Source organism: Micropterus salmoides, unplaced genomic scaffold (assembly GCF_014851395.1).
Source record: "Micropterus salmoides isolate LMB-PRFRI ecotype aquatic unplaced genomic scaffold, ASM1485139v1 Ms_hic_scaffold_14, whole genome shotgun sequence".
In the NCBI taxonomy this organism is placed as follows: domain Eukaryota; kingdom Metazoa; phylum Chordata; class Actinopteri; order Centrarchiformes; family Centrarchidae; genus Micropterus; species Micropterus salmoides.
The window spans coordinates 24,834,830-24,849,216 of record NW_024040485.1 but is presented as its reverse complement, the minus strand read 5'-3'; the positions used below and the strand labels follow the sequence as shown (position 1 = coordinate 24,849,216).

At 41.2% G+C, this 14,387-nt stretch overlaps 1 protein-coding gene across 3 annotated transcripts; it reads right to left on the bottom strand.

The window, feature by feature from the left end:
* Window positions 1-1,068: 1,068 nt before the first annotated feature.
* On the bottom strand, window positions 1,069-13,743 carry LOC119902482 (1-phosphatidylinositol 4,5-bisphosphate phosphodiesterase delta-1-like). Of its 3 annotated transcripts, none has more exons than XM_038718698.1 (15): window positions 13,385-13,743; window positions 10,149-10,307; window positions 8,600-8,828; window positions 8,315-8,444; window positions 7,868-8,096; window positions 5,943-6,144; window positions 5,079-5,223; window positions 4,845-4,997; window positions 4,559-4,705; window positions 4,306-4,465; window positions 3,220-3,336; window positions 2,958-3,136; window positions 2,701-2,833; window positions 1,941-2,090; window positions 1,069-1,755 (listed from the first exon to the last, which is right to left on the bottom strand). In XM_038718698.1, the coding sequence occupies exons 1-15, from the start codon at window positions 13,413-13,415 to the stop codon at window positions 1,664-1,666; spliced, it is 2,256 nt and encodes a 751-aa protein (XP_038574626.1). In that variant the 5' UTR covers window positions 13,416-13,743; the 3' UTR covers window positions 1,069-1,663. The 3 variants fall into 3 exon arrangements, with proteins under 3 accessions (XP_038574626.1, XP_038574625.1, XP_038574627.1); XM_038718697.1 differs by lacking the exon at window positions 13,385-13,743 and adding an exon at window positions 12,099-12,278; XM_038718699.1 differs by lacking the exon at window positions 13,385-13,743 and adding an exon at window positions 12,022-12,094.
* Between the last annotated feature and the right edge of the window lie 644 nt (window positions 13,744-14,387).

Here is a 14,387-nt window from a genome sequence, read left to right as displayed (position 1 = left end):
ATTTCTTTTCAGACATGTCTCAATAAAGCACATTTTTATGGAGGAATGTTGATTGTCTTCTGTCAGCACACTAATGGCAACAAAGTCAGTTTTTATTTAGCCTAAACATGCTGGCAGGTTGAAGAATTAAACTTATATCAACTGTATATTTTAATAAAGTTTTGACCATGTAAGTGCAGCGGCAACAAGCTGCAAACACAAGACTGACATATCGTTTACTTTGATATGGCTAACTTGTTCGCATAGAGTTGCCTATTAACAAATCCAGCAGATATGGAGCAACATTAGCATAAATGGGGTCATGTTTCTGACTTCCTGGGGAATGCAGGTCCACTGACTCTATTTTTAGCTCTTTTCATGTATTTATAAAAAAAAAAAAACCTGTCTCTTTGTTAAATGGTTCACTATATTCACAAACTACCTGCTAACTGTGTGCTGTTTGGTGCCGCACACTATGGAAGCGAACCACAAGTAAAGCTGCGGGTTATATCATCAAAACAATGAGCTAAAAAAACTCCAAAGAGCTAAGGGGAACATGGGATAGTCCCTAAAAGAGCAACCCCTTTCACAAACAGGAAGTCATGTGATCCATTGTTATAAAACACTGATCATAGCCACTTTAAGTATGGAAGACTTATTAAATAATCCTAGTCAAAGGTTTTCATGCCAATCAGTAGTAAGCCTACCCATGATCACCTCCCTTTTGATATTTGCACTGATGCATTGTTGCACTGTGTATCAAGGGTGTGTCTATCCCAAGTTCACTAGGTATTAATTGTGTTCTGTGGAAAGGCTGAAGTGGCTCAGCCCCAAACACGTCTACTCCTTTTCCTGTTTGAGTAAAATAGTGGTTTAAAAAGGTACTTGATTTTCCTACTACGCGCACTGTAGGCATATATAATTGGTTAAAATCTATGCAGGTGTATTGTTCCACTTGGTATCACTGGATGAGAAGCCAGAAGGTTTATTAATTAGGTTAATCTTCAAAGTCTTACATGACTACAGAGTGTATCCCTTTGGTTAAACCCTGTTTAGTTGTGCTGGGAGAGAAAAGTTAAAAGTTTGTCGACAGGTTGTCATGTTTAAAACTTTAATCTTCATCTTGATATGTAAAAAGATAAAGAAGAACTGTCGATGATGTTACATGAAAAATAAGGATACTGGATGGCTAAAATTACTGATGAAGACAAGGCACATAAAATGGTGATTTTAAAATAAAAAATAATTTAAACAAACAATTCATTAACTGACCAGAAATTAGAGACACAAACTGTCTTAAAAAAGTCCAATGCCATCTCAACCTGAATATAGCGTAATACTAGTGCAACTCACACAAACCAGTTAAAACAGTTTGTATAACAGTCCCTGTAATGTGTTGCATAAGTATTAAGTGTAATTATGAGTATGTACAGTATTTGCATGCAAAACCCACCTGCCAATACAATTAATTTCTACTTGCGGATGGAGATCTTTAGTTTAAATTGAGACTAATTTCCTTTGAGAATAATGTGCTTTTATCTGACTTTTACAGTAACTGCTCAAACTAATGGAATCAAGCCAATAAGTTAATCATGAACTAAAACTATAAAATAGCAACAATTAAAACCAAATAAAATATGGCTGTGTGATGGAGGTCCTTGTGAACATGCCAGTCGGCGACTTCTTACTCAGCACCAACGACCATGATATGTACAAAGAGTCCAGCTGAGGGGAGAACGTCTCCGTTCTTATTGAGCAGAGGCACATGTCTGTATCCTGTGTGGGAGCACAAAGTGGTTCCAGTCAGTGATCAGAAAAAGGAGAATATGAAGAACTCGTTGTGCAGAGTGTGAACTGAGTTGTCTATGCTCGACCAGAGAAGGGAGAGTTTCTGCCTCTGTTCATTTATAAAGTGTGAAAAACAATTCTACAAATATCCACTGCCAGTTGCTAACACTTACCCATTTTTAAGCTGTTGAATGGAAGTGTGTACTGTCCAATAAAGTCGTTATCAGACATGGAGTCGTAGTCTTCAACGAGGAAACGGACCAGTGCCAGCTCTGGCACATACACATCAAACTGAAAGTTTTCATTCCATGTTGGGTTAAAACCTCAAACAGAAAAGAAGAAATGTGCGGTCGGAAACTTGATGTATCACAGATGTTGTGCATCATTAATTCTGATGTTCAGCACATTCCAGGAGTTATTTGGTCATCTTTCAACCTGCCTGGTCTACTTGTGCTATTAAGGCTTCCCACACTTCCCAGAATGCATTTCGACATGCCCCCCACAGAGGGTGTGGGGTCTTAGATATTAAAAACAGATAATACACAGGGAAGGCAGAGCAGGAGTTTTTTCCAGTAAATAAGAAACAACACTCTTACAGCTGACTCAGAATGTGTTTTGTGGCTGCACTTTCATTCTGGTCTATTGCGGCTACTACTGGAAGGAACATGTTCTACCATGACTCTAGAGTTGTTTCTGAAGCCTAACATTGATGTTTCCCTTTAGCTTTAGCTGGCTGAAAAATGTCAAACAGCATTGTAACTGTAATAAAAATGTTGCATTGGCTACCTTCATTTAACAATCTGTTAGAATTAGAAGAAATACCTCCAAAAGTATTTATATGACCAATATCTGCTTTTTAAACAGAGCTGCATTGAAAAATACAAGTACAGTACAAAACATATATATGTATATAGTGTTGGAAAAGAAAGGTACCGTTGTTTTCAATTACACTGGTCTCTTTCTCAGCGACATCAGCCGGCACTCCATACACCTGTACTTTAACCAGCGGGTCCACAACGGAGTTTTTGTCTTTGTTCACCTTGGGGAGCTGCTGGGCTGATATAATCTGATGACAGGTGGGGGATACATCCCGTCAGATAATAAAAGATCCTTCAAGATCTGGACAGCAGGATTCTCAACAGGATTCTACAGCATATGTTTGTGTGCGTGTGAGAGAGAGAAACTCTCACCATGACATGGAGCATCCTGTGCTTCAGCCATTCTCCTCGGGTCAGGGTGATGGGATCAAACTCTGTGGCTCTGTCGGTCATGTAGGCCGGTTTCAGGATGTAGCCACTCTTTCCGTTAACCAGGAATCTGCCCTGGTTAATGTCCATGTCTGTGCAGGCTGTCTGGAAGTTTAAGGCCACTGAAAAGGAATAACAAGATGATGCACAATGATGAATCAAAGATAAGTGATTGGCCATGCATGTGAGAGTCTGGACTACGTACCAATTTGGCAGCCAGCATTCCACAGAGGCACCGGGTTGTAGTTGGATGAGTCGGTCCTGAAGCCTGATGGATAGATTCGGCTCAGCTTGTCCACATTATGCCGGATGTAGGCATTAGCTGTGAAGAACACAATGAGATAGTGGAACAGAGTTATCTACTCAGCTGAAAGTTTGATTCAACTTTTGTGCATCATTCTATACACTTTTTTCTGACCGAGGTACCATCATAACTATATAGGAAAGAAAATGTTCAATTCAATTTTGTTGCTTTCAGTAGCTATTTATCCAGGCAACCTGCATATGTGGTACGGCTCAGAGGAAAGATGCTAACTCTGCAATGACCCTGACCCAGGTCTGCAGCACATCCTGTCCAGCTGTAAGACAGCGCTGGCGCAGGGTCGATATGGATGGCGTCACAACCAAGTCCTCTTAACACCTGATTCACTTTGTCGGGCAAGGAGGAGCAACAAAGGCCACCACTCAGAGAGGGAAAACAACCCTGACCCCTGGGAGCAATTGGAATCTGAGGGTTGACCTGGAACGACAGCTCAAGTTTCTAGAGATCATCATAACCTCTCTTCGGCCAGACGTTGTCCTATGGTCAACAGCTGCTGATGGGAGGCTGGGATGGAGGCAGCTTTCGACCGGAAAAAGGATAAGTACTCGGAGCTGACAGCTGAGTGCAGAGGACAGCAGGCAAATGTTACTGCTGAGGTTGGCTGCAGAGGCTTTGTGGAATCATCCACCCTGAGCTTGAGCTATGGGCATCAAGGGGGCAAGGTTGAGGAAGGCCATGAGGGAGCTGGCTGAGGAGGCAGAGAAGGGGAGTTTCTGGCTTTGGTTGAGGAGGAAAGATAAGGCAAGGGTCTTAAGCTTACTAGGGTTAGTTGCAGGGAGATGTCCCTGAGGAAGTTAATTAATGATTAACTCACGTTTACATATTTGTTTCAAAATCTGCCCTATTCAAGAACTTGTTATCAAGCTGAGACAAATTTACAGAATTTTTTGGAAACAGCAATATCCTTAAGATAACATGTATCTTTACAATAAAACACTTGAGTGAATCCAGAAACAAAGTCTTCCTCACCCGACTCCTCGGCCAGCACCAGGGCCTTTCCTTCCTTGAAGGACGCCATCTCGTAGAAGCTCAGGTTTTGTCTAGCGTCGTCAAAGTCGTGGAAGTGGACGCTCCTGCAGTAGATCACCATGTCGGACAGCTCCTTCGCTAGTTTCAGATTCTTTTTCTTCTGCACATTAAAAGGAAAAGAAATGTCTGCTAATGCTAAAAATGTGCTAAGTGAGAGGATTTATTCACTCGTCCTTGATGTGACAGCCCCCACCTTGCTTTTCGCCTTCTGTTCATCCTCATCATTCGACTCCTCCTCCTCCGTCACGTCCATGTCATCAGCTTCTGCCGCCTCAGGAGCAAAGATGGCCTCAAGTTTGTTTAACCTCTTCCCTTTGATCAGGAACTTCCCCTTTAGCTCCTGAAGGTATGCGCATGCACACACACACACACACACACACACACACACACACACACACACAAACACACACACACAGTGTAGCTGTGTGAGTGACTGATATCATCACATGCATCCGTCATTGATAAGAGTAGATACAAACCTCTGGAGATGGGAAGTTTGTGGGCATGCCATCCCCCAGGGGGGAAGTGACAAGTGCACTACCCAGGATGGAGCTCAGGTGGTGGGCCATGACTTTCTGCTGCTCCACACTGCAGTGGTTCTCCAAGGAGAGGATAACTGGGTAATCGGACATCTGTGGACACAGAGAATTCAGATGAGGAAAACTTAAGTAGAGTACTAATGGATATTTTATGATAATGGATACTAACTGTACCTTAAAGGCATACTCCTTGATGGCTTGGATCGCGTCTTTGAAGAGGATCTTTGAAGTGAGTGTGTAGCCGTGGTAGATCACCGGCTCATCGTCTGACCCGTCCCAGCAGTCCAGCTCTAGACAACGGCAGCCCTTCAGCAGAGCCCTGAGAGAGTCACAACCAGCATTAGTGACTGAATAGTTGGACTACAAAGAGGCTCTGTAAAGCAGCCTGTTGTTAATAAACCCCAGGTGGTTAAAATAACTAATAACTTATTTACATAAACATGCAGATTGTGATGAATTTAAACAAACAAGCCAATAAAATATGATGAAACACACCGAGAGGGTACTTGGAAGTTAAGTGAACCAATATAAAAAAGTGTAGAAATAACTCATCTTCCACCATCAAACAGATTTCTATATTAGCGTTTCATTTTTTATTTTATTTCTGGTGAGGCAGTGGTTTATTTTTGACAGGATATTTTGTACCAATACTGGCTACAAACTTGTTTATTTTCTGATCCAAATGGTTTCATTTTCCTCAGCCAGTGCATACAAGTCGTGTCCAAAGGTTCCAACAGATGGCCAGGTTAAAACAGGCCACTCCTAATCATCCGGGACAGTGTTGCTGACTTATTTGCACTTTCTCCTTCGTGAACTACACAGCGTAAGTTCATCCTCATATTGCTTTGAGACAGATGCTTTGCTCAAACTACAGTCATATTTCCCTAACCCTCAGCCTCCTCCCATTGGGATAGAGAGCTAACCAGAGACCAAAAGTTGAATAACTACCTGCAGTGATTGTACCAGTACATCAAAGCTGTAGCAGCTGAGTTCAAGACTTGAAGGGCAGATTCTTACAGGTTGGACGAAAGCCGTTACCTGATATAAGCCTCCGTGCTGCTGGGCCCACTGAGCTGATCCTCCATGAGATAGGTGTTGTGGGAGGAGGAGATGAAGTAGTGGCTGAGCGGCTGGCTCATGTCCTGGTACACTTCTTTGTGATCTGAACTGAGGGCCGAGGCCTCTGGATTTTGCATGTAAATGAGGAAGCCATCTTTGGACAGCAGCTTCTTCTCTTTGGCTGAAAGAACACAAGGACAAGGCCGAACAGGCGTGTGAGTGTAATACATATACACTCTCCCTTAAGAAGAGTTGATTACGCCTGTGCTGGTTTCATATTGAAATCCAAGATAAAGATAAATAAAGATCCTTGCTGAAAAGTTTGTGTGTGAATCAGCTGAGATATCTTCTGCACCTTAAATGCAACATTAAATAGGCTTCGCAACCTGACATAAGATGTCCTAGCTGTGGTGTATGTAAGTAAAACATTCATGTAATACATTACTTAACCGTAAGAGCACCAACAACACTGTTCTCTTTGCATACTGCATGTTTTTTAAGTTTATCTTGTAGGCACTATAGGCTCTAGTGATAAAAGGGCTTTGTCTAACAGGTTAGTTGGCTTCCCAGCATGATATTTGACTTGGAAAATTGCTGTTTGTTGTATATCTTTGCAGTGGCGTATTAGTACCAGTTAGAGAATTTAAGCCTGTTTCTCTACATGTCAATCATCTCTTGTTTCTCTAGGTCCGACCCACAGAGCAGTATTTTTGTGTTAACTGGTTTAACAGGGACAGTGCACATTAATAAACATTGCTGTAAATGCACCCGAGTTAGTCAAAAGGCTATTCTGCATCTGTAGTCCCTGGAACTACAGGTCTCATTGGCCAAATGTTTCTCTTTTACTCAACATAGGATTCCTGCACATATTACATATTGATAAAGACAAAGGAGGCTATTTTTTGCCTTATGGTTCAAAAGACTGAGAAAGGTGTCTGGACAGTGAGAGCTCCTGTTACTGCACCATGGTTTAAATCTCCTAGTCCTGAGTCACTGTGTTCCAAATTACATCAAAAATGTAATCTAAAGGGCTATTCTGAAATCACAAATGCAATACATAATTGCATAATTGCTGGTTCCCTAGTGGATCATATCAAGCCTGTTGCAAGGAATCTTGGCATCTGGTTTGACTAATTTAAGTTTTGAGAAGCACACCACAAAGCTTGTCCAATCGCATTTTTACCATCTTAGAAATATAAAAAAATACTAACAATGTAAAATTTTAAGGATGCTTAGAACATTTTACACGCCCTCATCCCATCAAGCCTGGATTACTGCTTGACCCCAAAACCTACTGATCTACTACAGACTGTCCAGAACTCAGCTGCCAGACTACAGAACCAGAACAAAAAAAAATCACCCCTGTTTTAGCTTCATTACACTGGCTCCCAGTATGTTTTAGAATATATTTTAAAATGTTACTGTTTACTTTTCTCTCCCTGCTATAGCTCTGACCTTTTAGTACCATACGCATCGACACGAACTATGACACCCTCAGGCTGAGATCTGTTCCAGAGGCCCGACTTAAAACTAAAGGGGAAGGAGCACTTGCAATCAGGGCCCCGAGGCTCTGGAACAGCATGCCAGAGAAAAAAATCATCATTCTAACAACAAATTTTTACAAGAGAGCATTTCCTGATTTTAGTTAACTTTATTTTTCTTTTCTTTTAACTGTATATATATATTCTTTGTTTTATCTGTGTTTTATTTTCTGCCTTGTGAAAGCACTTAGTAAGTGATTAAGATTATTATAATCAATATTACATCATTATAATACCAAAAATGAAAATGAATAATTAAAAGAAAGTAGCCAGAGTACCACGGCTAGTCTTCAGTGATTTGGCTGTGATGCTGAAAGTAACAACCTGAAACACAAACACGTTATTTCAGATAAAGGTACTGACCATTTTCATTTGGCTCATACTTCTCGATAATCCTGTGTGCGTCCGCCAGTGAGGCTTTCTCTATCTGTTCTTTCATCAGGAAGTCCACCAGGTTTTCAGGACTCATAAAGCCAGTAGTTTTAGCGTACTCCCCGTAGATCACGGCAATTTCCTCCCGATTGGTCAACAGGTGATAGAAGTTTTCAATCTCCTTTCCATCAAGGTATCCAGATTTTGAGTTGTCACATTTCTGTATGATGGAAATGTAATGTGAAAGTTGGTCCACACTAGTTAACCTGAACATGTTATTAAGTCTTAAGAAGGTAGGGGGTACATTTTTCATCAAGATTTTTTTATTTCATCTTCATTTTTTTTCTAAATTTACATCTATCTATGAAAACTGTAGCAATAACTTTTAATATTTTTTTTAGCTCCTGAAGATATTAAGAGCTTGGAGGTCATCATCACCTTGAAGAGCATCTCCACATAGTCGTCATCCACCTTGATGTTGATCAGACGCAGGAAGTTTTTGAGCTCTAACTGACTCAGCTTTTCATCATGGTTCTTGTCTGCTTTCCTCAGGCAGCTGATGATCCAACTGAAGTGATTTTAATGTAAGGAGCAGAAAAATTGTCTGCTTTCTGTAATCGGTTATGACTAATATCACCTATAAGGACCAGAGTGGTTATTCCTGTGCATTGCTGAAAATCAGTCATGTTCAAAGTCTAACCTCCAATATCATGACAAGGATACTGCCCTGTCCTCTGCTGGACGCTGAGGTTGTTTATGTTGGACGCCACTTTGTTCAGGCTGGTGACCCACTGCTTGGCCTCCTCCTCTGAGCTGGCCATGAGGTCCAGGTTCTTGCGGCGGCCCTTGAACATGATGCAGAAGCAGCGACCCTCCTCCTGCTCCTCTGTGTACTTCCTCAGACCCTCTGACTGACGGCCCATTCGCACAGCTGAGATTTCATCAAGTGAAACTGGAGACACGAGAAGAGTTGCAAATGTCATTTTACACTAAATCTTATGCCATAGGACTGTAAAAAAAAAAACAAAAAAAAGGGCAATTCTGTAGGGAGAGGTATTAAACTCAAAAATGGTTACAAATGTGTATTACAATAAAAATAAGATTTACAACTGTACACAATATTTAATTTTGTGTACTCACAGATGCATGTCCAATCCACACACAAACACCAAACACAAAATTAAAAGAGTTTTACAAATGCGCACATGACAACCTGAATAAATATGAATGTTTTACGTACAGATCTTTAACTTCAGCTTCACAGAGTTGATCATTTTCGCTTTCAAAAAGCTTCCTGTGCATAAAAATGTCAAACTATGTGACGTTCCTTTGTATTTATTTACAGATTGTTAAATGTGTGTGATCTGGGTGTGCTCGGATCACCTGATACGCAAGGGTTAGGTTACATTTGCATGGAGAGTTTTGAGACTGCTTTCCCAGTTTCCAGCTTCACACAGATTCACAAACGCATGCTGCGTTTAAGTGTTAGTGGTGGGCTTTCTGTGAAATCTGTGTGGAATTACATTTTTCTAACTAGACAGAATAGCTTGTCACCACTCGATTAGACCATGTGCATTACCAACATAGACTCAATACTGCAGCCTATAAATATAAATATATGTTTTAAATAAACTACTGCTAGGTGGTGGACTTGTTTTGCTGGGAAAACAGCCAATCCAGCCAGCGGATTCTGGTTGAACCTAACGGGTAGGAAATGCATCTTCGACACAACACTTGCCTCCGCTTAGTTCAAATTGCTTAGTGTTTGTGTATGGATTAAAACAAATTATTGTGCCCATTTGTAAATCTTACTTTAGACATCACAGACCAGCCTGCTTGATAAACATAAACCGGCTGTTTGTTTACTGACGTCACATTAGACGTTTGTGAGAACTGAAAAATCCACATTTTCAGTCACTTGTGCAGAGTTGTTGCATGTTATTTCACATGGCAACTGTGACTGCACTGTGACTGCATGAAAATATGCATATGGATGTAATCCAAGGGGAAAATACAACCACTCCTTCAAACTACAAAAAATACTATCTTGATAAACACACCCTGAAAACTTGTCACTGCTACCATTAACAACCCAGTTGCGTGTGATAATACCAAGGACTTTCAGACAGAAATAATATTTTATAGCTCTGTGATCATTCTCTCACTTTTATTATCCATGAAGAAAAATCCATCTGACCTGGGAAAAGATATCAAAGATAGTTTTAGTTGTATTGTCACACACATGCAGGTGGGATGCTGGGGCAGCACTCACAGGTCTGGTTTGTCCTGAAGGGTTTCTTTGATTCGTGCCACATGGTCTGGCAGTCCTCCTGGAGTCTGAAGTGGCGGAACTTCTTCCAGGATGGAGAGCGGACCTTGAGAAGATCTCCCCCTTGCAGGAGGAACTTGAGGTCCGTATCACCCTCCATACCTGTGGAACCGAGGAGCAGAGATTAAATGCAAAATTTCCTGCAAATCTACTGAGCTGAATGCACAAAATCACAAGCCAAGAATGCAACCAAGGCAAGCCCCTTCCCGCGCACAGTTTTATTGCTTTACACATTATAAACAAGTTGAGACGTAGCCTACACTGTAATAACAAAGCGTTTGGTCTGACCCTGGATAACCCCTTGGTCACATCTTTTTCGTCTTTGTTGGTTTGTATCCTTATCTGGATTGAAAATAAGATGCAATTCTCAAAACTAAAATAAAAACTAAAATATTAGGGAAAGTTCTTCCCCATCCCTCATCCCATTCTCTAATAAAACTAACCTACTCAATCTAGGCTCTATGAGGGACTAAAAGCCTGTCTCAACACCCCTGCACTGCCTCTCCAGGAACTCCCACGATATCCAAAAACGTTCTCGCAGCATCAACTATTTCTAATATCTCAGATTTCCTTTCTGTCTCTGCAGCCCAGTTAATCACTAAGGCCAGAAATGCTAAGAACTTTGTCCTTACTCATACTCCTACCTTGACCTACAGTCCTCATGCCCTCTAATCTCTTTCTTTCTCTCTGGACAGTCTGCTTGCAGTGCTTCATGACTCCCCCCACACTGATTACACATCTTTTCCACAGTTTCTGCCGCTGCACATCTCATCTCCACATTCACCACACATCCCAATATCGTGTCTACACAGAAGCGAGCTGTGACCAAATTTCCAACAATGCCTGCACTGAATGGGTTCACGAACAAAGGTCCTTACTGGATAACTGATATGATCTAAGAATATTGTGTCAGGCAGGACTTCTGATTCAAAACACAACATAACAGATCTTGTTGCACACCTTGCTCTGCCACTAATCCTGAATATTATTTGACTGTCAACAACTTTGTTAAACTACAATACTCTTTTACTGGAACTCTTCCAGTTAATGGGAAACATGACTCTTTGTAGCCATCTAACTCAGTTATGCACTTTTGAATTGATTTCAAAATCATGCTGTTGTTTTTTAAAGCACTGAATGGTTTAGGGCCAAAATATTGAACTTCTGTTTCGTTATGAACCACCCAGACCTCTCAGGTCGTCTGGGACAGGTCTGCTTTCTGTCCCCAGAGTTAAAACTAAACAAGGAGAAGCAGGGTTCAGTTTTTATGCTCCATATATCTGGAACAAACTCCCAGATAACTGCAGGTCTGCTGAAACTCTCAGTTCTTTTAAATCAAGACTGAAGAATTTTCTTTTTAACACTGCCTTTAATTAAATCAAATGTGATGCTGTAGATCAATATCGTACACTGCACTGTGATTTTTACTGTCCTGTTTTACCCTGTTTTTATTTCCTATTGCTGCTTTTATGCTTTAGTTTGTAAAGCACTTGTTGTTGAAATGTGCTATACAAATAAACTTGCCTTGCCTTGGCATATTTCCATTCCCTTCTTTAATTGTGTCTGTAAGACACATCTAACAATGATTACTCCACTTATTTCAACATCAACTAGACTGACATCGTCACGTTTGACCTTAATCCAACGTAGTGTTTATCCAACAGAACTCCAAATAGCCTCCGCCCTTGCTCCCAGTCAGTTTTACAGCAGCCAGGTGGATTTCGTTCTCGCAGTCATCCCGGTAACTTCAAATGTATTTTCTTACCCATTTTTCCCTCCCTGATATGTTGCTGCTGCTCCTATAGGCCTAACTTACCTCCATCTTCCACTTCTCACGCACTTCCCCCTCCGACGCCACGTCTGCTACAAGATATAGTTGAAATATCTGCCTACCTAGGAGCTTTACGTTCATTTGGATCGCCTTCTGGCTTCTGGCATAGTGGAGTAATTCCTCAGATCTGCTCAGTTTGGGTTGTCTTTGCAGGCATTTCATGGTGCCTGAGGTGCTGAAACGCTACCGGACAGTGTTGTTCCCAAGGCGGTGTGGCCGACCAGTGTGTGGGAGTGCGTGTACCTGCCCCACTCAAAGTTCACTTTCATCTCTGTCGGGACTCCCCTTCAGACTGTCAGCTGACAGCATGATCTCAAGTCCTAACACCAGCATTTGTTTGCAAGACGAGGTGGTTCAAAACTTCTGTCAGTTTAAGTAATTTCATAAATTATTTCAGGAGAAGGAGCTGATCAATTTTGAAGACCCCGTAGTTAACTTTAGATAATAACCTGGCAGTGAGGTTAATACATTTACTTAATTTGCCAGACGCTTTTATCCAAAACGACTTAAATTTGAGGAACAAATGACTTAAATCAGTAAAGCATAACAGTAAGATATCTAGGACTACAAGTGACAGGAGGCAATAGGCTAGCCTACTAGTAGCCTAAGCGCAGCAATAGGTCTAAATAGTCTACTAGTAAGAAAAATAAATACATAGACTTTCAACAATAGTTAGGTTACATTAGCAGCTACATAAAAATCTAATTCTCACAATGCCTTAATTAGCTAAAGAATCACAATTTAAGCTACATGACAACTAAAGTTAGTGTCTATAAGTCCAGTGTGGTCCTGCTATTGTTGACTCTCGACTCCATCTAGTGGTGACATTGTGCCAAGTGCTGAGATTTAAATGCACCCGATAAAGCTTTATTTTACTAAGTTTTAAAAAGTTTACAGGTGCAAACAGGGCAACAAACACACTGATTGGCAAGAAGAGATAGATGCAGGAGCATTTATCGCCTCTTGATAACAGTGCTTGAAGTGGGTGTTTTCTTCTGTGGTTAAAGAGGTGGTGCGCTGTTTTGGTTTGGATTGCAGAAAGGTGAAACCGGGCAGAATAAAAGGGGCCACACCTTTTGGCAGAGTATGACCGACTCTTAAAATGTATAGGCCTACGGTTGATCTTATTCCACATGTCGTTCAATAAAGTAGGCTAAATATCCGCAGGTGGTGAAGATAAAAGTTTAATTGCAACAATTTAACTGTAAGAAGTAGAAGTCTAAAAGCCATGTGCCATATTGGCCCGGGGATTATTCAGTATTGGACAATTCTGGAGCAAAATTACATCCAGCGAATGAAAGACGCACTTTAATGTGCACAATGGTATAGAAATCAAAATGCTTCTTACCATTTGTCTTTTCGATCCCATTCGTTTCCATCCTTTCTGAATTTGATCCCTCTGTCTTATTTTTTTTTTACGCAGTCAGGTCTTGTCTTTCCACGTTTCGCTTGCTGCACCGTTTCATCCAAAATTGCTTCTTCTTTCCATGTAAACGCAATTAAGCTATGTAAAACGACCTGGGATTGGGGTTGCTGAGCCGGATATGAAGACAACACACCTTAGGCGGCGAATCAGGTGGGATTTCCCGGCAGTCTGAATGGTGTCAGTTCTCCTGCGGGCTCAAGCACCGGTTTCACAAGCCTGCTATGCAAGCAGCGGTGCCGATGTCACAATAGTTTAGGTTACACCTTCACACCATCTTATCCCAACATACTGTTTGACTTAAGAGCAAGCAGTTAAAGCATGCCACATTATTAGTTGGTCTTTGCACCTGGAATGAAAAATCTTTAATCTACAGCCTATCTTTTATAATAAATGTTCTCTAAAGCACTTCAAGGCCCATTCCTTCCCCAGAGGAAACTATGTGAATAAAATTGGAGGGGAGCTCACTTGAGAAGCACTCAAGTAACTGTAATCAGGTCTTATAAGTAATATTGTGGAAATTTCACTTCATGTCTTTGTCAGTTGTATTTCATGGGGACAGCTGATCCTTATTTGAACACAAGGTAAGAAGAATATGATCAAGAGGGCTGATTAACAGATTAGGCTCTCTGTCCATCTACATAGTTCACAGTAAGTTTGAGCATATTAGTTGACACTGAATGGGACTTTTTATTTTGGCTTTCCTTTCATGTGCATCTCAGCCTTGCCTGGATAACAGCACTGCAATCACTGGTGCGTCTGGGGCTCTTGTGGCTCTCAGCACTTCCCTTTCAGTCCTGGCTTACCCTCAGGGCACTGTCAGCATCAGGATGAGTGAGCTTTAGTGCAGCATCAGAGGGAGAGCTTCCGGACAAGGGCCGACCACTTCCAAAATGTACAAACGAGGTTCAGGAAAACACGTAGGAAA